Source organism: Microcaecilia unicolor, chromosome 3 (genome assembly GCF_901765095.1).
Source record: "Microcaecilia unicolor chromosome 3, aMicUni1.1, whole genome shotgun sequence".
Classification (NCBI taxonomy): Eukaryota; Metazoa; Chordata; class Amphibia; order Gymnophiona; family Siphonopidae; genus Microcaecilia; species Microcaecilia unicolor.
This window is the reverse complement of record NC_044033.1, coordinates 134,751,026-134,772,919: the sequence shown is the minus strand read 5'-3', so window position 1 is coordinate 134,772,919 and position 21,894 is coordinate 134,751,026. Positions and strand designations below refer to the sequence as shown.

The window sequence follows — 21,894 nt, the reverse complement described above, 5'->3', positions numbered from 1 at the left end:
CCCAGGCACAACATTTACATTCCTTTTTAATAGCCAGGTCAATAGGGGGAATAAAAATAGGGACAAAGTTTAGGAGGAAGTGACGTCACGAGATTAGATGGCTGCCTAAAGCTCTTGCTCCTGCACTTCCCTGCTAAATTGAGCTATTTTCTGTGGTGCCCCGCTACAAATTCAGTGACAAATCGGGTGGACGAGGTTGGATCAGCCTGCTCCACACAATGAGTAAAATATCGACTTTGCAGACGCGGGAGGGAGAACGCCACTCGACTAGGCAGACGGTGAAAGGCCTGTCACGCCATGCGTCCCCGGAGCAGCGGCATTCATCAGACTCCGATACTGCGTCTTCTCATGTGGATCAGTGATGTTCGGCTCTTAAAAAGAAAAGCTACCCCAAAGACCTTGCGAAATGCCTTGAAGCGATACACAAAGAAATTAAGGCGTCCAGGGTGGAGATTCTGGAACACGTGGACTCCATCAGCCTTGATCTGCGAGAGCTGGGAGGCCACGTGGTAGCACTAGAGGAGAGGGCCGACGAGCAGGCGGAGGCTAATGCGGCCATGGACGCGCACATCAATCAACTGGCTGAACAGGCGGAGGATCTACAATATAAGATGGACGATTTAGAAAACAGAGGGCGCAGACATAATTTGAGATTCCGGGGAGTACCTGAAAATGGTGGCGGCGAAGATTTTTCAACTGTTGTGCGAACTCTTTGCGAGCATATCATGGGAGAGAGCTATACCCCTGGAGAGCTGGAGATCGATCGCGCACACCGGGCATTGGGTAAACCATTGGCAAACAGGCCTAGAGATATAATTGTGCGCTTCACATCCTTTACATTTAAGGAGCGGGTCTGGCAGAGGGCTCGTCAGCTAAAGAAGCGCGGGTCACAGTGTTTCAAGACCTTTCACTGTACACGCTGGCTCACAGGAGGGCAATGAAACCTGTCCTGGAGATCTTGAACAAGGAAAAAATTGCATATCGCTGGAGCTTCCCTTTTGCTGTATGCTTTGAGTTAAAAGGCAAACAGCTCCGGTTTCGCCGGGTCTCCGAAGCATGGCAGAGTCTACACGAAGCAGGCCTGACCCCAACATCTGCGTTGCCAACAGAGATAGCGCCTTCCACAAAAGCTCGCTTGCAGAAGTGGAAGCGTGTGGGTCAGAAGACTCAGAAACAAGGGACCTGAGTTGGTTTGTACATTGGTTGACTTTGTTATAACTTTTGACGTCAGCGTAACGGGACTTATCAAACTGTCTGGCAGTTGGAAAGTTTTCAAGTGGTAAATGTTCTAACAAGGGGAGGAGGTGTCACAGATGAATAGCATCATGAGCTATTAATCCATAGAGAGGGGATTTGTGTTCTGTGTGGGAGATGGGAGGGGTGGTCTATTTGGTCGGTGGGTTCCTTTCTCTGACAAACCCATTCGGTGCCTGCGGCACTGTCTGGTGGGGGGATGGAGTTAGGTAGAATTGGTGGGAGTAGGGGAATTAGGAGGGCTTCTAGGGGTTGGGATCTAGATGGGAGGGTAGGTAAGGGGGGAGAACAGCGGGAGGAGGGAGGGATGCAGATATGGAAGGGATCTTGGGGTAGGGTTACAGAAGGGGGGGGACTGGGTGACTGAAATGATCTTTCGTACAGACTGTAATGCATACTGGGTAACTGAAATGTTCTCACGCTCATACTGTAGTGCATATTGGAATGTAAAGTTGTTGCTGAACATCAAAGCTGTACGCTATTTACATCTTGAATAATGTGTGCTGAGTTAAAGCTATTATCCTATAATGTTAAAGGTCTGAATACGCCCCAAAAAAGGCAGAAGCTCTATAGAGAGCTACAACAGTTGAAGCCACACGTGGTTCTCTTACAAGAGACGCACCTCCGAAGCAAGCATGAAAAACTTCTCTCCTGCTCGGGGTACCCTGGGGTCTATTGTGCCTCTTCTGAGACCTCCAAGAAAAGAGGGGTGGCCATAATGTTCCACTCAGCAGTAGCGGTAAAGGTGCTGCGAATAAAGAAGGACCCGGGAGGGCGGTTTATATTTCTACATGTCCAAATAGATCAGGTTGATTTAACGATAGCATCTGTATATGCCCCCAATAGTGGACAGGCAGAGTTCTTTACTAGGGTGAAGAATTTGCTAGCCTTATTTGTACAGGGTCCTCTAATAGTGGGGGGTGACTTTAATGCAGTCCTTAACCCAGGTATAGATAGAACGGGACCTATTAATAAGGAGGGGAGAAGAGATGCACTAGCGTTGGAGTCGTTGGCCCATTCCTTAGGTACACTAGATCTATGGAGATTGACACATATGGCGGACAGAGATTATACATATCATTCCCCAGTGCACAATTCTTATTTGCGTATAGACCACATATTTGTGGATGTCTCGTTGGTAGAGCACGGTCCAACAGCTGGAATAGGCAATGTAACGATCTCTGACCATGCACCTGTGTGGGTCACTTTGCCGAATATAAAATTGGAAATAAAGGATAAGAGATGGACACTGAACACCAGCTTATTGCTAGAACAGGAGGTGGAGGACGGCTATAGAAAACTGTTGAATGAGTATTTGGAGTTTAATATCAATTCAGGCCCATCCTTAGCTACTGTGTGGGATGCAATGAAGGCGGTCTCAAGGGGTTATTTTTTAAAATTAGCAAGTGCAGGTTCTCGGGCAGGTAAACTCCAAATAGCGAGAAGTATGGACCGGATACAGGTGTTGGAGGGTCAACATAAAGCCTATAAATCCCCTCACATATGGAATCAATTGCGCGGAGAACGGATGAAGCTGGATTCTATTTACTCAGAGCAGCTCAACATGGGCCGAGAGAGGTTAAGGGCTAGAGTATACGAATTTGCCAATAAGGCTGGCCGGCTCCTGGCCATTAAAGAGGCAAAAAGTTGACCGTACGGTAAAGCAGATTCATGATGGCACAGGCTCGGTGTTATATAAATCGGATCTTATTCATAAACGTTTTAGGGAATTTTATCAAGCACTGTATACACAAGAGATCACCCCCCCCCCCCCCTCGGAATCTATCGATACCTACTTGGCTGACAGTGAGATTTCATGCCTGACACTCCAACACCGAGAATTGTTAGATAGGCCTGTTACTCCACTTGAGGTACAAGAGGCAATATGCAGCCTGCCCTCTTGTAAGTCGCCTGGACTGGACGGGCTTCCGAACGAATTTTACAAGAAATTTGCAATAGAATTGGCTCCACTCCTCGCGGACCTGTTCAATCAGGTGGGAAACGGGGGGAAGCTGCCCTCAATGATGGAGGCTTGGATTGCGGTGTTGCCTAAGCCAGATAAAGACCCGGTTGAATGTGGTTCTTATAGACCTATCTCAGTCTTGAACGCCGATGTTAAAATACTGGCTAAAGTGCTGACAAATAGATTGGCACCACTGATGCCGACACTCATACATCCTGATCAGGTTGGGTTTGTGTCGCACCGTAAGGCCACAGACAATATCAGGCGTACCTTGCACCTTATATATCTAGCAAAAAATACCAAACGGCCTCTGTGTCTGCTTAGCTTAGACGCAGAAAAAGCTTTTGACAGGGTCCATTGGCCCTTCATGCATAAGGTTCTGGAGGCCATGGGGTTTGGAGCTCAATTCAGGAGATGGATCCAGGCATTATATGACTCTCCTCGAGCGTGTGTCCGGATCAACGGGAGTAACTCAGATCTGTTTGGACTCCATAGGGGAACCAGGCAGGGATGCCCATTGTCACACCTCCTGTTCGCAATGGTTATGGAGCCATTTGCTTCAAAACTAAGGTTAGATCCGGGAATGTCTGGGGCTCGTGTAGCGGATAGAATGCATAAGGTGGCTCTTTTTGCAGATGATATTTTGTTATATGTTACTCGTCCTGTGCCTACTTTCTCTACCCTTCTGCGTCTTATAGAGGAATATTCAGCAGTCTCTGGTTTCAAAGTTAATATGACAAAATCAGAGGCCTTGAATATTTCACTTCCAGAGGACATAGTAGAGACTCTCTGAAGATGCAATATCCGTTTAGATGGGCCACAAAACACATTAAATACCTGGGGGTAAATATCACTTCCAATCTCTCTGAATTAACTGAGGCCAACTATAAGGGACTGATTCGCAACATCAAGTTAGACTTAGAGCGTCGGGGGGGATCAGGACGTTTCGTGGTTTGGAAGGATAGCCATCGTCAAGATGAACGTGTTGCCCCGTTTATTATATTTATTCCAAGCGCTACCTGTAATGCTGCCCAGGCGACTCCTTGCATCCATGCAAGATTCTATCATGCGATTCGTCTGGGCGGGTAAACGTCCGTGTTTAGCGCGTCAGTTGCTCTATCAGGATAGGAGAAAGGGAGGATTAGGTGTCCCGAACCTCCTATGGTACTACAGGGGCCGTTCAAGGGAAATCTGCGGTTGAATGGCATCAGAATTACCCGGATAGTATTGGGATAGTATGTTCCCACATGGGCAATGTATATTAACACGTGTGGCCCCTATAGCATTTAATCCTATGTTTCTGCCAGGGAATGAAGTGGGGGTTTTCCAACGGTGGCATACGGAGGGCCTGAGCACTTGGGGTCAGATGTTCGAGGAGGATTCTCTGATCCCGTTCGAGACCTTGAAGATCAGGTACTCCATACAGGATGGGGATGAATTTGCCTACTGTCAATTAGCCCACTTCCTTAAAACTGAGGCTGTACGTCAGGTCATAAAAAGGGAACGGTTATGTTTGGAGGACATTAGTGAGAGATTTGCCTCTTCCTGGGGTTTGATCAGCCGACTATATCGCAGTATTGCTGCGCAGGTACCTAGTTACACTCTACATAGGAAGAGTTGGGAGAAAGAGACTGGAATGGCCCTGGGGGAGACCGAGTGGGAGAGAATAGAGCGACATGCGGCCGGTGTGTACACCCATGTCCCATTTAAAGAAAATGCAGTGTAAGTATTATATAGATGGTATCTTACTCCGGATCGTCTTCAGCGCATATTTCCGGATTCTTCCGGGTTGTGCTGAGGGGGTGCGGACAAAGAGGGACATTGGGTCACGTGTGGTGGAGGTGTGTAAAAGTTTGGGCATTTTGGAAGTCAGTTCATACTCGGTTACAGCAGTGGGTGGGGTGTTCAATTCCGTGGACTTCCTCTTCTCAGTAAAGCCTCCAGGCCTAAAGAAGCCTCAACAAATCTTGGTGCAACAGGCTCTGGGGGCTGCCAGAGTAACCATAGCTTCCCACTGGAAACAGATAGGGGTCCCGCCAATCACAAAATGGCATAACAAATTGAGTTACGTGTGTGAGATGGAGAGGTTAATAGCTGTAAGAAAACGTCAGATGAGTAAATGGCAATCGATATGGAAATACTTTTCCGACCACTATGCGAAATCTGTAGCGTGATGTTATAATGACTGCAGCCTGTAAGGTCATATTACTAAGCCTACTGGGAGGGAGGGTGGGTAAGTAGGAAGGGGTTGGGGGGGATATGGGTGGGATAATTATTGTATTCTGAAACGTTTAAGAAACCTTTGAAGTCTACTGAGGTGAATGTTACAGTTGTAGACGAGGGGTGTACTGGCTCTACCTATGTTTATGTAATATTTATGCACTGGTGCACCATTCTTTTTGTACCGAAGCAAATCTGTATTCTTCAATTGCATTTATAAAGACTTCTTACAAATAAAAAAAATTTAAAAAAAATAGGGACAAAGTTTTGAGACAACCCTGGCTTAGGAGTGAGGTTCATTACTGTCATGTTATACGCTAAAATAAAATATCTTACACCAAAACATCCAATCTGTGTGCAACAAAAAAAGAACAGATTAGGCAACACCATCTGAAATGGTGGTAGATGGCTGGTATTCCCTCACAGAAGAGGTTGGACAGACAAAATCAGTAAGCATGGAATAACTACAGAGGTTAAACACAAGAAAAGAAATCCCACTTAAAAAATAAAGCAAACTAGTTTGAAGGTTTTGACACTTATCTCTTAAAAAGATAAGACATCATATCAATAATAGGAAGAAAAGGCCTCAGAGCCCCTGACAACATAATTCTAGTTCAGAACCGTGACTTAGATAGGACAGTAACTTCATAGGTCAGGAAAACCCTCATGTAATGTGAAAAAATCATGAAATCTTCAATTAACCAACTTCAGTATGAAAACACTAACTTATCTTATGATAGCCAAAAAATGGGCACCCTTTTACTAAGCTACAGCAAAAAATGGTGTTTCGCTGTAATTTTGCCATGTGCACACACGAACCACGTGCTAAAAATATATATATATATATTTTTTTTTTGGTGCAGGGGCCATGTCTGGGGGTGGAGAGTGGGTACGTCTATGCAAATTGGTTAGCGTGTCAGCATTGCCACGCACTAACCAATTAGCATAGGTTCAGCACGTAAGTCCCTACTTCCTACAAAACAGGTGGCAGTAGGGGCTCACGCACTAATGGCCACACGTTAATGGGAAAATTAGTGTGTGGCCATTAATGGAAAAAAATAAAAATCGCCCATTTTCCTGCTGCAGTGAGTGGCAAAGACCCACATAAGGGCACACTAAGGCCACTTTTTGCCGCAGATTTGCAAAAGGATCCCTTAATATTTTCACATTAAAGTTGCTTAATTGAAGGTTTCAATATATTTTCACATTACAGGAGGTTTTCCTGACCTATGAAGTTACTGTCCTATCTAAGGCATGGTTCTGAACTAGAATTACGTTAATTATGTTGACAGGGACTCTAAGGTCCTTTCCTCCAAATATTTATATGTCATGTTAAGAAATAAATTGTACTACTTTGAAAGTTATGACACTTTCTTTAGTTTTGAGTGGGATTTTTTTGTTTGTTTAGTAACAAAGCACTGAGTTAAGCTGCATAAGGAGATGGTTACAACCCTAAGGAGAAATTAGATCTTGCCTGCTAATTTGCTTTTCTTTAGACCCTCCAGACCGGCCTAGAAAATGACTGATGGGTTGTGCTTATCTAGCATCAGGTGGAGACTGAGAATTCTGACTCTCGTGAGAGCCAATAAGAGCCCTGCCCCACTCAAGGAAGAACCAGTATTGTCTTAAAACTGGAGAAAGTGGAAAACAAATAGGAATATCTATGCAACCGGCAAACTTGAACAGTCACTTATGATATGTAGTCCTCATTACTGGACTGTGGACCCAAAAGTTCATTTTTGCAAAAGTTCTTTGCCTGTTTTGTTAACTGAAAAAGAGTAAAAATAGGAACAAACCAAACAGTTCTTCAAGAAACAGAACCAACTATAAACCAAAGGAAAGAACATCACATAGAGAAAGAAACTAAGCAGAGGGAGGGCTCTGGGCCAGACTGGAGGGAGTAAAGCAAATTAGAAGGTAAGATCCAATTTCTCCTTCCTTTGTGTCCCGCCGGACTGGCTCAGGAAAAGACTGATGGGAAGTAACAGAGCAGTGTAGTCAAGGGAGGGACCCTAGTAACCCCACTGCAAGCCCTTGTTTACCAAAAAAGAGCATCCTAATCTGACAGTAAAACATCTCCATCAAACCTGCAATGTCAGGAAAAGGAATGAAGACCACGTTGCCACTATATAGAATCCTAATGGAGAAGCCAAAGAACTCTCAGCCTTTGAAGAATGTTGACCTCCATCTACCTTCGCTCCATCTGGAATGGGACTACCTGAGAAACAAACATTTTCCGAATCCACCATGCTGCAAATACTAATGAAGAACTCTCCTGATGTCCATCTTTCACAAACGACTCTGCTCCACTGAGACAGAAGTCAAACCCAACACCAGTAAAACTACCGATTAGTTCAAAAGAAACACCAGCAAAACCTTAGGAAGGAAAGAACTGGATGAAGGAATGTCAGAAAGGAAGACCTGCACTTGACTTGATGAAGTTATGGTTAACAAAAACACAGCTTTGAGAGTCAGGACTACATGGGAACCAGAAGACAGAGGTTCAAAAGGGCAGTCGAGTAAGGGTTGCAAAAATGAAATTGAGATCCCAAGCAGGAAACGCAGCTCGACAGAGGAAAAAGAATAACAGCTCAACAAAGAAAAAAAAAACAACCACGTCCAGATGACAGGGAAGGATTTTTCATTAACGCGGCCATGAGAAAAAAAGACAAAAGCTGCAAACTGCACATTAAGAGAAGTGAGAACTAAACCATTACAAAGCATCCTGTAAAGGACCTGCGCCATTGAAGCTTGCGAGGGAGTCTCATCACGATGCGCGCACCAAGCCTCAAAAAAAAGAAATCATCCAAGGTCAAGTATGCGCCAGAGAAGTAGAGTGTCGCTGAGAATGAAGCATAGCGACAAACACTTCTGCCGAGAAACCTCTGCTTCTCAACCGAGCTCTTTCAAGAACTAAAATCAGTAAGACCAAAAGGAGCCGAACTAAGCGCTAGAGCACCTTGAATCAGAAGTCCAGGTGACCCCAGAAGTTTCCTAACCGAGTCCACTACTAGATGCATTAGATCTGCATACCTCTGTATGCTGATCTAATACATCTAGTAGTGCATGTGGCCTGTCCGGAGCTACCAAGACCACCAGGCTCCTAGAAGCTTTGATCCCCTGTATCAGACGACCCAGGAGAGACCATGAAAGAAAAAAATGAAAGAAGTCCCGTCGGTCAAGACCAAATGAAAGTTCTGATGCCCTCCACATCGCGATGTTTTCCATGACTGAGGAACCGTGCTGCCTGGGAATCAAGACCTGCTGCCCTAAGAGACATGTCCGGTACTCCCCAGCAACTCACAAAGCTGTTAAAAGCTGAAACTGAGGACACATACACCTGGGACAAAGATAAGAAGACTGAGAAAGTCTGCCTGAACATTCAATGTCCCTGCCACCAGAGATGCAGAAAGTACAGAGAGGGGAATCACTGCTCAAAGGACAAGAGCAGCTGTTCCTTGGTCCAACTGATGACTCCTTGTTCATCGTTGATGACTGAGGGAGGTCACTTCCATCGCTTTATGACAGGACTCATACTGGCTTGCCTTTGATACGCTTCAAAAAATGCTGCCAGTGGTATGCAAAATGCTGTGGTATCTAACAGATTTACTGAACAGCACGGTTCCTCCTGGACCCAAAACCCCAGCTAAAGTTGTCCCAGTGAGTTCCCCAGCCCTCAAAACTGGAAACGATGGTAACTATCGTCCACTGGGAAGGATCTAAGGCAGAGGTTTTCAACCCACTTCTCGGGGCATACCCAGCCAGTAAGGAATTTTCGTGACAAACCTCACTGAATTCAATGGAGATATCCTGAAAAGCCTGACTAGCCGAGTGTGGCCCGAGGACTGGGTTGAAAATCTCTGATCTAAGGGCACTCCCTTGGACAGACTGGCCGGCTGGAGGCACTAGTGGAGACTCCTACGCTCTAATACTCTCAGTGGAAAACTAACCATCAAAGAGGATGAACGAGGAGACCACTGGAATAACCGAGACCGGTGAAGAAGCCTCATATGCACTCTGGCCCAAGGAATCACGTCCATGGATGCCGCCATAGATCCCAGGACCTGAAGATGGAACAGACTTTTTAGCTTTGAATGTTGGCCTGTGAAAAAAATGCTCACCCTTGAAGAGTGTTGAAAGACACACCTGGATAGTCGTGAGCCTGTGATGATAGAAAATGGCTCTTGAAAGGGTTTAGTACCCAACTGAGTGATTCCAGAAATTAGACTACTTGGGCCATGACTTGAGAACTTTCCTGATATGAGTTTGGCTAGATCAACCTGTCGGCCAGACAGAGATGAACTAAGATGCCTTCTTAATGTAGAGCCACCACCACTACGACCATAACGTTGGTGAAAGAGTGAGAAAATGTCACTAGTCCAAAAGGCTGCGCATGAAAGAGAACACCTGCCCAAAACTGTGAAGCGAAAAAAATGAATCAGGAAGAGATGGAAAGCCTCCATCAATTGCAGATCTGATAAAAATTGTCTAGAGATAACTGCTACAAAACGGAGTGAAGAGGATCCATGTGAAAAAAACTGGAGACTTGGAGGGATTGAGTCACACTCTTGAGAAGTAGAAGTGGTCGAAAAGAATCCTCCTTTGTTCGGTACAATAAAGTCAAAGGAATAGCAGCCTGCTCCGATCTCCGAGAAAGGCATTGGACAGATTGCCTGCAAATTGAAAAACCTGTTTGGGTACCCCTAACGGCTCATGCCTTGATCTGAGAAAGACAAGGAGGTTCTAGGAAGGACTCTAGCAAAGCACACGCAAACTCTAAGGCATACACATCGTGAATAACTTCAAGGAACCCAACCAATCGGAGGTAATCTGGACCCACCTCAGACACAACTGTCTGAATCGAGAACATCCAGGAAGCAGAGGGCAGGCCCCAACACCAACACTGGGAAGGACAAGTTTTGGACAGAGGGGAGGGTCCAGCTTCTCCACCTGTGGTTCCACGAAAGGACTGGAAACTGTGTAAGAAATGCAAAATCATCATATTAGCCACACTATCTGTTCTAAAATGCAGAAAACCATGCCCACTGCTTCTATTTGAAAGAACACGCCAAAAGGGAAATTGACTAAGCTGGGTGTTAAGAGGCCGCGTCTGAAGACCACTTGCGAATCCCTAGAAAACGATGTACAGCCACGCCAAACAAAATAGACTTCAAAGAAGTCCGAAGCGAGTGGCTGCCCAGAAAGCAGAATCCATCTATAGGGTCATTCCATGTCAAGTGGTCATACTATAGAAGGCTGCAGTATGGGGTCAAACAGATTACTATATCTCAGCAAGTATTGCATTGGGGACATGTATGAATGTTCACAGAAAATTTCATCGAAATCCGTGATGGTCGAGCAGGGCACTTCTCTGAAATCAGGTAGCGACTTCCCTATTTAACAGAGCAAAGACATCAGTAGCTCTATCCAAAACAACCTCCTCAGACCACCAAAAACATACTCTGACCACCTGCCTGTACCGTAAGAACCAAAACAGCAAAACTCTGGATTTTGTTTTGTAAAGTATCTCCATCCAGCAGCCTTGAGGAACTCTTACTGTAGAATTGGTAGAAAATATAATTTTTCTTTTTCTTTTCTTTTCTTTTTTTTTGCTAAAATCTGTGCACAGAATAGGGGTGGGCATTCGTTTGCAACAACATATCCCATGTCACTGCATGTCATTATCAAATGGCTTTAAATTCTCACAGAAGAATGAGCTACCCCTTCCAAGCCCCTTCAGACCTGACATTCAAGTTCTTCTGGCGTAAGTCCAGGGCGTACTTCTCATTACTAGTCATTGTGATATGCTATGTGATATGTGGTATTTCTCTCAGTGGCAGCCAATTTCCCCTCAAATTCAAAGCAGAAGAAACTAGCGAAAAGGTGTTACAACTCCTCAGTATAAAACACACTACCGAGGGAACCTCACCAGGGGGCAGCTTAGCCTCAAGGTGGCAATTGTCTACAGTACCCTGAAGAATATCAGTATCCTGATTTCTTCTTCATCATCCTGTAAATCAAGGTCTGCATTAAATAAAAATTCCTCTTCTTGCCGCTGAACAGTAAAATAAATCCTCCCAGAGGTACTCGAAGAGTGCTCTGAGGAGGGAATATAGTATTTTAAAAGAAATGCTTTATACATGTCCTGCACAGAATCTGGAGGAAATCCCCCTCTGGGGAATCCTCCCTGCTCATACAGCTGCAGCGCACAAGACTCAGACTGCTGATGCAGGACATGTGAAGGTCGCTCAGACACCGATGAAAGAAGATCCAAAATGGAGGTGGAAACCACCAAAACAGGAACCACCATGTGACAGACCACGACTGACCCCAAAACTGAAGGCACAAAAAACAGATGCTGCAGAAGCGTCCTTTGGTTCAGATGGAAAAGCAGTTGGGTTCCCAGCAGCAGTCAAATCTCACGTACCCCCATGTCGCTGACACACGGAGCCTTTCTGCCATAGTTGTGTGCCTTTAAAGACTCTTGCTGTGGTAAGGGAAGACAACCACCAGCTGCACGGAGAACATGTAACCCCAGAGAAGGTAAAATTATGTATAATCATACCTGATAATTTTCTTTCCATTAATCATAGCTGATCAATCCATAGACTGGTGGGTTGTGTCCATCTACCAGCAGGTGGAGATAGAGAGCAAACTTTTGCCTCCCTATATGTGGTCATGTGCTGCCGGAAACTCCTCAGTATGTCGATATCAAAGCTCCATCCGCAGGACTCAGCACTTAGAGAATTACACCCACGAAGGGACACTCTGCCCAGCTCACCACCGCCGAAACGGGGGAGGGGAATTAACCCAGCTCATCCCCACACAAGTGGGGGAGGGGAATCCGTCCAGCTCATCCCCGCGGAGCGGGGGAGGGACACCACACCCGCCGATGCGGGGGGATCTGGCTTATCCTGCAACCGCAACCGCGGGAGGAGCTGACTGACCCTAACACCGCCGAAGCGGGAGGGGTACAAAGCTGCCCTACAGCCGCACGAAGCGGGAGGGAGTGCCGGCAGAATTTATGTCTCAATCCAGCCCCGTAAAACGGAGGGGAGAGGAATGCAGCAGCTCACTGTAACACAAAGTCGTCTCAACTCTTGAAGAATCCAAGTGAAAGAAGAACTTGAACACGAAGTCCTCCTGAAGTAACTGAAGGCTAAACTTGAACCTAAAATTCAACCAGAATATAAACAGTACAGATATCTGGGAGGGGCTATGGATTGATCAGCTATGATTAATGGAAAGAAAATTATCAGGTATGATTATACATAATTTTACCTTCCATATCATCAAGCTGATCAATCCATAGACTGGTGGGATGTACCGAAGCAGTACTCACCCAGGGCGGGACATAGAAATCCCTGACCTCAACACTGAAGCTCCAAACCGGGCCTCCGCCCGTGCAGCCACAGTCAAACGGTAATGCTTGGAGAACGTATGAGCCGAAGCCCACGTTGCCGCCTTGCATATCTCTTCCAAGGAGACGGATCCGGCCTCTGCCATCGAGGCCGCCTGAGCTCTCGTGGAGTGAGCCTTCAGCTGGATAGGCGGCACCTTCCCCGCGGCCACATAAGCCGCTGCAATGGCTTCCTGGACCCATCTTGCCACTGTAGGCTTAGCAGCCTGCAGACCCTTACGAGGACCTGCAAACAGGACAAACAGATGATCCGATTTCCGGAAATCATTGGTCACTTCCAAGTATCTGATGATGACTCGTCTCACATCCAGATATTCAAGAGCGGAGTACTCCTCTGGGTAGTCCTCCCTACGAAAGGAAGGGAGACAGAGCTGCTGATTCACATGGAAGCGAGAACCAATCTTGGGCAGGAAGGAAGGCACTGTGCGAATAGTCACTCCTGCCTCAGTGCACTGCAGAAAAGGCTCTCGACATGAGAGCGCCTGGAGCTCGGAAACTCTTCTGTCTGAAGTGATAGCCACCAAAAAGACTGCTTTCAACGTCAGGTCTTTCAGAGATGCCCTCGACAAGGGTTCCAAAGGCGGCTTCTGCAATGCTCTTAGCACCAGGTTGAGATTCCACGCAGGCACCACTGAGTGCAGAGGAGGGCGCAGGTGATTAACTCCCTTGAGAAAGCGCACCACATCTGGCTGCGAAGCCAGGGAAGCACCCTTCAGGCGGCCCCTGAAGCAAGCCAGAGCCGCTACCTGGACTTTAAGGGAACTGAGCGACAGGCCTTTCTACAGACCTTCTTGCAGGAACGCCAACACTGAAGAAATTGGAGCAGTGAAGGGAGAAAGTGAGCCTGCTTCACACCATGCTGCAAAGATACGCCAAACCCTGGCATAAGCAGTAGAAGTAGAGCGCTTCCTCGCTCTCAGCATAGTGGCGATGACCTTGTCTGAGAAGCCCTTCTTCCTCAGACGCTGCCGCTCAATAGCCAGGCCGTAAGACCAAAGGGAGAGGGATCCTCCATCACCACGGGACCCTGATGTAACAGGCCCTGCTCCACTGACAGCCGCAGAGGATCGTCGACTGAGAGCCTGAACAAGTCCGCATACCAGGGACGTCTGGGCCAATCCGGACCCACCAGGATTACCCTGCCGGGATGCTTTGCCACCCGGTCTAGCACCCTGCCCAACATGGGCCAGGGCGGGAACACATAGAGGAGCTCTTGTGTCGGCCACTGTTGGAGAAGAGCATCTACTCCCAGGGATCGAGGGTCCCGTCCTCTGCTGAAAAAGCGCGGCACTTGGCCATTGGCCGATGACGCCATCAGATCTAGGCTCGGCTGGCCCCAGCGCTTCGTGATGTCCAAGAACGCCTGAGCAGATAGTTGCCACTCTCCGGGCTCCAAGGTATGGCGACTGAGAAAGTCCGCCTTGACATTCATGACTCCGGCAATGTGGGCCGCTGAAAGCTGCTCCAGGTTCGCTTCCGCCCACTGGCAAAGACTCATAGCCTCCTTGGCTAGAGGGGCGCTCTGGTACCTCCCTGGCGGTTGATATAGGCCACAGCCGTGGCATTGTCCGACAGGACCCGTACAGGCTTCAACACGAGTACCGGGATGAACTCCAATAACACCAAGCGAATGGCTCTGAGTTCCAGGAGGTTGATAGACCACTTGCCTCTGCAGGAGACTAGAGCCCCTGCGCTGTCCTTCCCAAGCAGTGGGCTCCCCAGCCCATCAAAGAGGCGTCTGTCGTGACGACAATCCACTCCGGGGTCACCAGAGGCAATCCTGCAGACAACTTGTCTGTCTGCGTCCACCAGCTCAGCGCCTTGCGCACTGCTGGGTCCACGGGAAGGCGCACAGCATAATCCTCCGACATCGGAGTCCAGCGCAGCAGCAGAGATAGCTGTAGTGGTCTCATATGAGCCCTGGCCCAGGGCACTACTTCCATCGTGGCCGTCATAGAGCCCAACAGCTGCACGTAGTCCCAAGCCCGAATAGGAGAGGCTACTAGGAACTAGTCCACCTGAGCCTGAAGCTTGACAATCCGATTGTCTGGCAGGAACACTCTGCCCACTTGGGTGTCGAATCGAACTCCCAGATACACCAGGGACTGAGTCGGGCGCAGCTGGCTCTTCTTCCAGTTGATGATCCATCCCAGGGAGCTCAAAAGAGCAACTACCCGGTCCATAGCTTTGCCGCACTCTGCATAAGAGGGGGCTCGGATCAACCAGTCGTCCAGATAAGGATGGACTTGTACTCCTTCCTTTAGCAGGAAGGCCGCTATGACCCCCATTACTTTGGAAAAGGTCCGCGGAGCAGTAGCCAACCCGAAAGGGAGGGCTCTGAACTGGAAGTGTCGTCTCAGGACTGTAAAACGCAGAAAGCGTTGGAGAGGAGGCCAGATGGGAATATGCAGGTACGCTTCCTTGATGTCCAAGGAAGCCAAGAACTCTCCTGCCTTCACTGCCGCTATAACAGAGCGGAGAGTCTCCATGCGAAAGTGCCTCACTTTCCAGGCCCGATTGACCCCTTTGAGGTCGAGGATAGGCCGGACAGAACCTCCTTTCTTTGGAACCACAAAGTAAATGGAGTAACGTCCCTTGCCAATCTGATTTTTTGGCACCGGAACGACCGCACCCAGGCGGATCAGGTTGTCCAAGGTCTGCTGCACTACCACAGCTTGACCGGAGACTTGCAGGGAGAGAGTACAAACCCGTCTCTTAAGGGTTGGCAGAACTCTAGCTTGTAGCCGTCTCTGATGACTTCCAGCACCCACGCGTCTGAAGTTATAGTGGTCCACTCGCCCATAAACGAGGACAGCCGTCCTCCAATCTGCACTGGGGCGTGGACCAAGGCCCCGTCATTGGGTACGAGACCCTGGGGGAGGACCGGAGGGAGCACCTCCGGGACGGCGGTCTCTGCGAAAGGAATGCTGCTTGGGGGAGAAATTCCTCTTGAAGGAAGAGGGGGCAGAGGAACCCGACTTGCCCGGGCGGTATGGAGGTATCGGGACGAGTACTAACCCGAGCCCTGACCTCTGGTAATTTCTTGCCCTTAGACGTGCCGAGATCGGTCACGATTTTGTCCAGCTCGACCCCAAAGAGCAGCTTGCCTTTAAAAGGCAATCTAGCCAGGCGGGATTTAGAGGCGTGGTCAGCAGACCAATGTTTCAGCCAAAGCCACCGCCGCGCAGAGACTGTCTGAGCCATGCCTTTAGCTGAGGCTCTCCAGACATCATACAGCAAGTCTGCCAAATAGGCTAAGCCCGATTCCAGGGCCGGCCAATCAGCCCTCAAGGAATGATCCGAGGGGGAAGCCCGCTGCACCATAGTCCGGCACGCCCTGGCCACATAGGAGCCGCAAACTGAGGCCTGCAAACTTAAAGCAGCTGCCTCCAAGGACGACCTTAAGGCCGCCTCCAATCTTCTGTCTTGGGCGTCCTTTAGGGCCGTGCCACCTTCCACCGGCAACGCCGTTTTCTTAGTCACCGCAGTGATTAAAGAATCCACGGTAGGCCACAGATAGGCCTCACGTTCACTCACAGCCAAAGGATAGAGGCGGGACATAGCCCTAGCCACTTTAAGGCTCGTTTCCGGGACATCCCATTGAGCCGCAATTAAGGTGTGCATGGCATCATGCACGTGGAAGGTTCTAGGCGGGCGCTTCGTCCCCAGCATAATGGCAGAGCCAACAGGGGCTGAGGGAGAGACGTCCTCCGGAGAGGAAATCTTCAAAGTGTCCATGGCCTGTAACAACAGGTTGGGCAAATCCTCTGGGCTAAAAAGCCGCGCTGCAGAGGGGTCATCCGCTCCATCCGAGCGGGGATCTATCTCCTCCAAGGAATCCGCAAAGGATCGTTGGGAGACCTCAGACACGCTGCCCTCATCTACATCGGAGGAGACAAAAGTCCTCCAAGGCCTGGAAATCAACCCGAGGGCGTTTACCTCTGGGAACCTCAACCTCTTTATCAGAAGAGGGAGCAGGGGCAGCGTTTTGCATGAGGAAAGCCTGATGCAGCAGCAAAACAAACTCGGGGGAGAAACCCCCCAGACTGTGCACTTCCGCAGCCTGGGCAACAGCCCTAGACGCACTCTCAACCGGCGCTCGCAATAGCGGGGGAGAGACATGCTGCGCATCCAAAATGGCGTCCGGCGCGAAACTCCGTGAAGGAGCCGCGCGGGAAGAACGGCGCTTAACTTTAGCCGCTTTTGTGCCGTCGCCCAAATTAAGGGCGTTCATGGCATTAATGTCTCCAACCTCAAGGGCGGCCCCGAAGAAGCCGTCCGAGCCGCGTGGCCGGCCAAGATGGCGGAGGCGAGGAGCGGGGGATGGGCGTTTATGGCGGGAAAAAACCGCCACGCCGGAGGAACGACCGGGACATTCATCGGTCACTAAACTATCACCCATCAAGGGCGAATCAGGTTGTAAAATCCCCGCATCCCCTCTAGAAGCGCTCCAGCGATCCGGGGAGCGACCCTTTGCGCCCTCGCCCTCCGACGCCATTGCCACGAGGAGAAGAATCGGGGAACCCCCTGCCCGCTATAAAAAGGTAAAATTACCTGCTTGCCGCTCCGAGCTGTAACGAACTGGTGTCCCAGTGAGTAGCTGCAATGAACGTTTAAAGAAACGTCGAATTAAACGCCTTTAAAGACGTTTAAAAATATATATTTTTTTTTTTTTTTTTTTTTTTTTTTAAACGGAGCCAGCGGGAGGGGGGAGAAAAGGAGGGACCTGGCACCACCAGGTTTGCACTTGCTCAAAAGAGCCCTCAACCCCAGGCCTCAACAAAACCTAAGGATTAGGCTTGGAGGCCTAGCCAGAGCTGCTGCTGTGTGTGACCACCACCTGCTGAGATAGAGAACATACTGAGGAGTTTCCGGCAGCACATGACCACATATAGGGAGGCAAAAGTTTGCTCTCTATCTCCACCTGCTGGTAGATGGACACAACCCACCAGTCTATGGATTGATCAGCTTGATGATATGGAATAGAACATTGCTTTGCTCCAGTTTTTGTTTTGTTTTTTACAGTAAAGCCTAGAGTGGCTGTCTCTCCCAAGCACTTCCCTCAATGGGGTCGAGGCTGCACCAGCTCCATGGAGTCAAATCTCTAGCAACTTGCTTGTAACAACGGTCAACACGAGATGTGGGGGGGGGGGGGAGGGAGTGTGGTACTCCCAAGCCTAACAGAAAATCCCTGCGGGTCTGAGCCTCTAAACACAAGGACGCATTTGGAAACCTACACTATCAAAAGAACACTTAAAAACCGCTTTTTTGTTGTTCCTGTTTTGTTTTTAAAGAGAAGAAAAGAACAGAACAGAAAGAAACTTAGTCTGAAGGGTTCACCACCTACCACCTGCTGGAGACTGAGAATACTGGTTCTTCCTCAAGTGGGGCAGGGCTCTTATTGACTCTCACAGAGTCAGAATTCTCAGTCTACACCTACTGGTAGGCGAGCAGAACCCATCAGTCATTTCCTTGGCCAGTCCAGAGGGACGCTAAGGAAACAACTTTGGTGCAACAAGATGTGGCTTCCAAGTCCACCAGGTGATCTACTTGAGAAACCATACTTAAAACCCATTGGGAAGCTAGACTTTTCTTTAACAACCCCCATTCTTCACAGAAAAAAAAATGTAATAAAAATCAGTGTTAATTCTTTTTTTCCTCAGAAAGTGATAAATCTGTACTCAAAAGCATGAGAGAATACTATGTACAAAAGATTTCAGACCCTAAAGCATCAAAGTTGAATAAGATTATGAAAAGTTGTAAGGTTACCAATACCTGAGACAGCCATCTAGGTAAAACTGTGAAAGGTTGGTGAAGCACTTTTCTGAGACGATATTATGGGTTAGGTGGTCAACTGACAACACATCAATTGTATTACTGCATTCACCTTGACCAACATAAAGGAAACAAATACATATAAAATGCTGTTGAAAGTTTTGAGTGCCTAACATTAAAGATCTTGTTGTTACACTATAAGGTGAAATTATCTGTTAATTTCCTTTCCTTGAATTCTGCTTGCCTAGACCAGTCCAGACCAATAGGTGTGTCCCCCGGGCCCCCAACCAACAGATAGATGTTAAAAAACTGAACTCTTCCAGTGACATCATTGGTATAAGAGCTAGTGCAGTCTGGAACTGTTCAGTATGCCAATGCCAAAGCACCGTGATGGTGCTCTGATCTCCTCCCATGATTTTCAGTAGTTACAGAGCCCCCAAATTCAATGCTGTAAGTTCTATATGATAAAAAACCTGTAAACCAAGTCAAAACTTTACCAGAAATGCCTAATTCACTTAACCTCAATAACGATAGATTATGGTCCACTAAATCAAAAGCAAATCATAAATTTTGTAATGCTTCACAAAGGAATGTAATGATGACCAAGTCACTGCCCTACAAATATTCTCATGCGCGACTGCTCGGGTTGTTGCCCAGGAGGTTCACATTTCAATTTTATTTCATTAAAAAAATCATAAGAAAAAGGATGAAAAGAAGTACCACAAAGGGAGGCCTCAGTCACTATCACAGCAATCATAAACTGTGAAAAGCTGGAGGATAAAGGTTTTACTCTATGAAACAGAAAGTAGGAAGAGAAGAGAGTGCAGGACTACACTGTGAGGATCATGCTGTGCAAGGTAAATGCAGTACACGGCTCAGTACAAAAAACGCAATGGACCGACCTACAAATGAACAGCTATACTGAGTCAGACCAATGGTCCATCTAGCCCAATGGTACATCCTCACCTGTATACACCTCGCTTGCAAATAAACGCTATGTAGGTTTGCAGAATAAGTACCCTGCTAGCACTTACACAGGTACGTACACACATATATGCTATTATTCTAAATATTTATCTGCACAAAGAACACATAAATGTGGGCACCTAGATTATAGAGTTGCCTTTATTCTCCCTAAAAATGAGCTATGCAGCAATAAAGGGTTGGTATTTGTAACCACAGAGAACGGCATGGTATACCAATCAAAGCCATTTACATATTATACATAGCTACTTATTTTATACCTGGGGCAATGGAAGGTTGAATGGCTTTCTCAGAGTCACAAGAATTGCACTGGAGATCAAACCTAGTTCACCTGGATCTCAGGCCACCATACTAGGCTACTCCTCCTTTGCATGCGTATATCCCCCAATCTATTAAGGTCAAGTTCAGTTTTACCTGCAAAAAAGCTTTAAAAACCACCCCCTTCATTACTATCCTGCAGTTATTACTATAGGTGCCACTTCTGTGGGTGCTCAAGCACCCCCAACATTGAACAAAGTCCATTAAGGGGCAAATTGTTTTGAGTTTAGCACCCCCAATCATTTTGAAAAGTCAGCTACTATGGTTACTACCTGCCATCATATCACTCATTTTTGTAAATTCACATCAAAAACAAATGCCATACCAGTTTTAAATCATGCCAACATTCAATACAAACTTGTGTCTAAACATTGAAAAAGAAAGACCTTCAGCCAGATCCGCTGACAAAACAAGCAACGTGGGGACTACCCGGCCAGCTTGGACTTTTGCATAGGATCAGTCACCACGATCTAATTTATTACTTTTGCTTATAGATCACCAGAGATGCCAAGGGTGAGCCATCCCAAAGATTATGATTCACCATGTTAAGGAGTGAGGTTAAAGGCTGAGTGGGATTTTTCAGACGGTACATCCAGGGTATAAATCTAGAATGATCTGCAAATGAATCAAGGCAGCATTAAATTTATTTATTTGTAGCATTTGTATCCCACATTTTCCCACCAATTTGCAGGCTCAATGTGGCTTACATATGCCATAGTGGCGATTGCCATTTCCAGTTAACATAATTACAAATGGTATTGCATTAAGGTGCATACATACATGGTAAAAAATAATACATTATGGTGTTGCATATAGGTTCCCGAGTGATAGATTGGATTGTAACATATGATACTGGCTTTTTTTTTTTTTAGACTGTGAAAGAAAACAAAGTGGGGAACAATTTAGGTACATTTCTTGAGCTGAAAATTGTCTTTCACCCAGTAGTTAAGAGCATGTACATCTGTTTCAGAGCATGTGTACTTGCAGTACTGGGAAAATGGACAGGGCAGGGGCAAGCAGCAGACAGAAAGGTGTACTCAAATTTCTTCCTACTGGTTGGACCACTTGGTTTACTTCTCTAAGGCTTCCTTTCCTCTCATGAAACCAGATTAAGATTGGTGCACTGGTTCTGAAGCTCTGATTATGAGAAATAGGGCTCAAAGAGTGTGAAAGTTTTCAGATGAGTGTGACACACTCCTAATAAGGGCGACTTGGCATCTCTAGATCACTCCCAAACCCTTGCATTTCCCATTGAACTGAATGTGCCCTGAATGTACCTCACGCACCCCAGGGAATCCATTCATACTGAGCTATGAAACCCAATCCACCCCCTGCCGCAAAGAACCCAAGTGTACGTCGCGAAGACGGCCCAAGGTCGCCCCGGGAGAGTGAGTGCGCGCGCGAGGGCTTCCTCTGCCTACCATTCTCAAAGACAGCGCCGGACGAGCAAACGCTGCGACTGCTGCTGCAGAGAAGACACAATTTTGGCGGGCGCTGAGCCGCAGAAGGGGACGCAAACTGAGAAACATGGTAAAAGTAACAGCAAGTAGGAGGGGAAAAATGTGACAGAAGAGGTCGACACAACACAGGGAGGAGCCTGGGTAAAAGGGAAAGAACACCGGCTATTAAAGTTCAGGGAGCTCTAAGGACGTGACTGAGGAGAGAATAGGAGGTGTTTGGGCACGAACAGCCAATCAAACAAGGGAGGGAGGAACTGTGGGAATGCTACAAGGGCAGGGAGAAGACTGAAATGATGAGGCCATATTGATATGAGACCTCGTAGAAGAACGGCGCACTCTTTTCTGGAGTATTATTTATGGGAGGGTTGTTAGTTGAGGAAGTGACGCAAGGTGGGAGGGCGCTTGCGGCTATTTTAATCAAGGAAGTTTAATAGACCAAAGAGAGTGAAGGAAACAGGAAGCGGGATGACGTCACAACGTTGAAGCCATTTAATCTCTCT

At 47.4% G+C, this 21,894-nt stretch overlaps 1 protein-coding gene across 1 annotated transcript in view; it reads right to left on the bottom strand.

The window, feature by feature from the left end:
- The window catches only part of FH (fumarate hydratase), a 160,299-nt gene extending 138,716 nt beyond the window's left edge, over positions 1–21,583 (bottom strand). The window contains exon 1 of the mRNA XM_030196382.1: positions 21,356–21,583. Within this exon, the coding sequence (XP_030052242.1) occupies positions 21,356–21,463 (108 nt within the window). The 5' untranslated portion in view covers positions 21,464–21,583. The remainder of the gene's footprint in view (positions 1–21,355) is intronic.
- Positions 21,584–21,894: the final 311 nt, after the last annotated feature.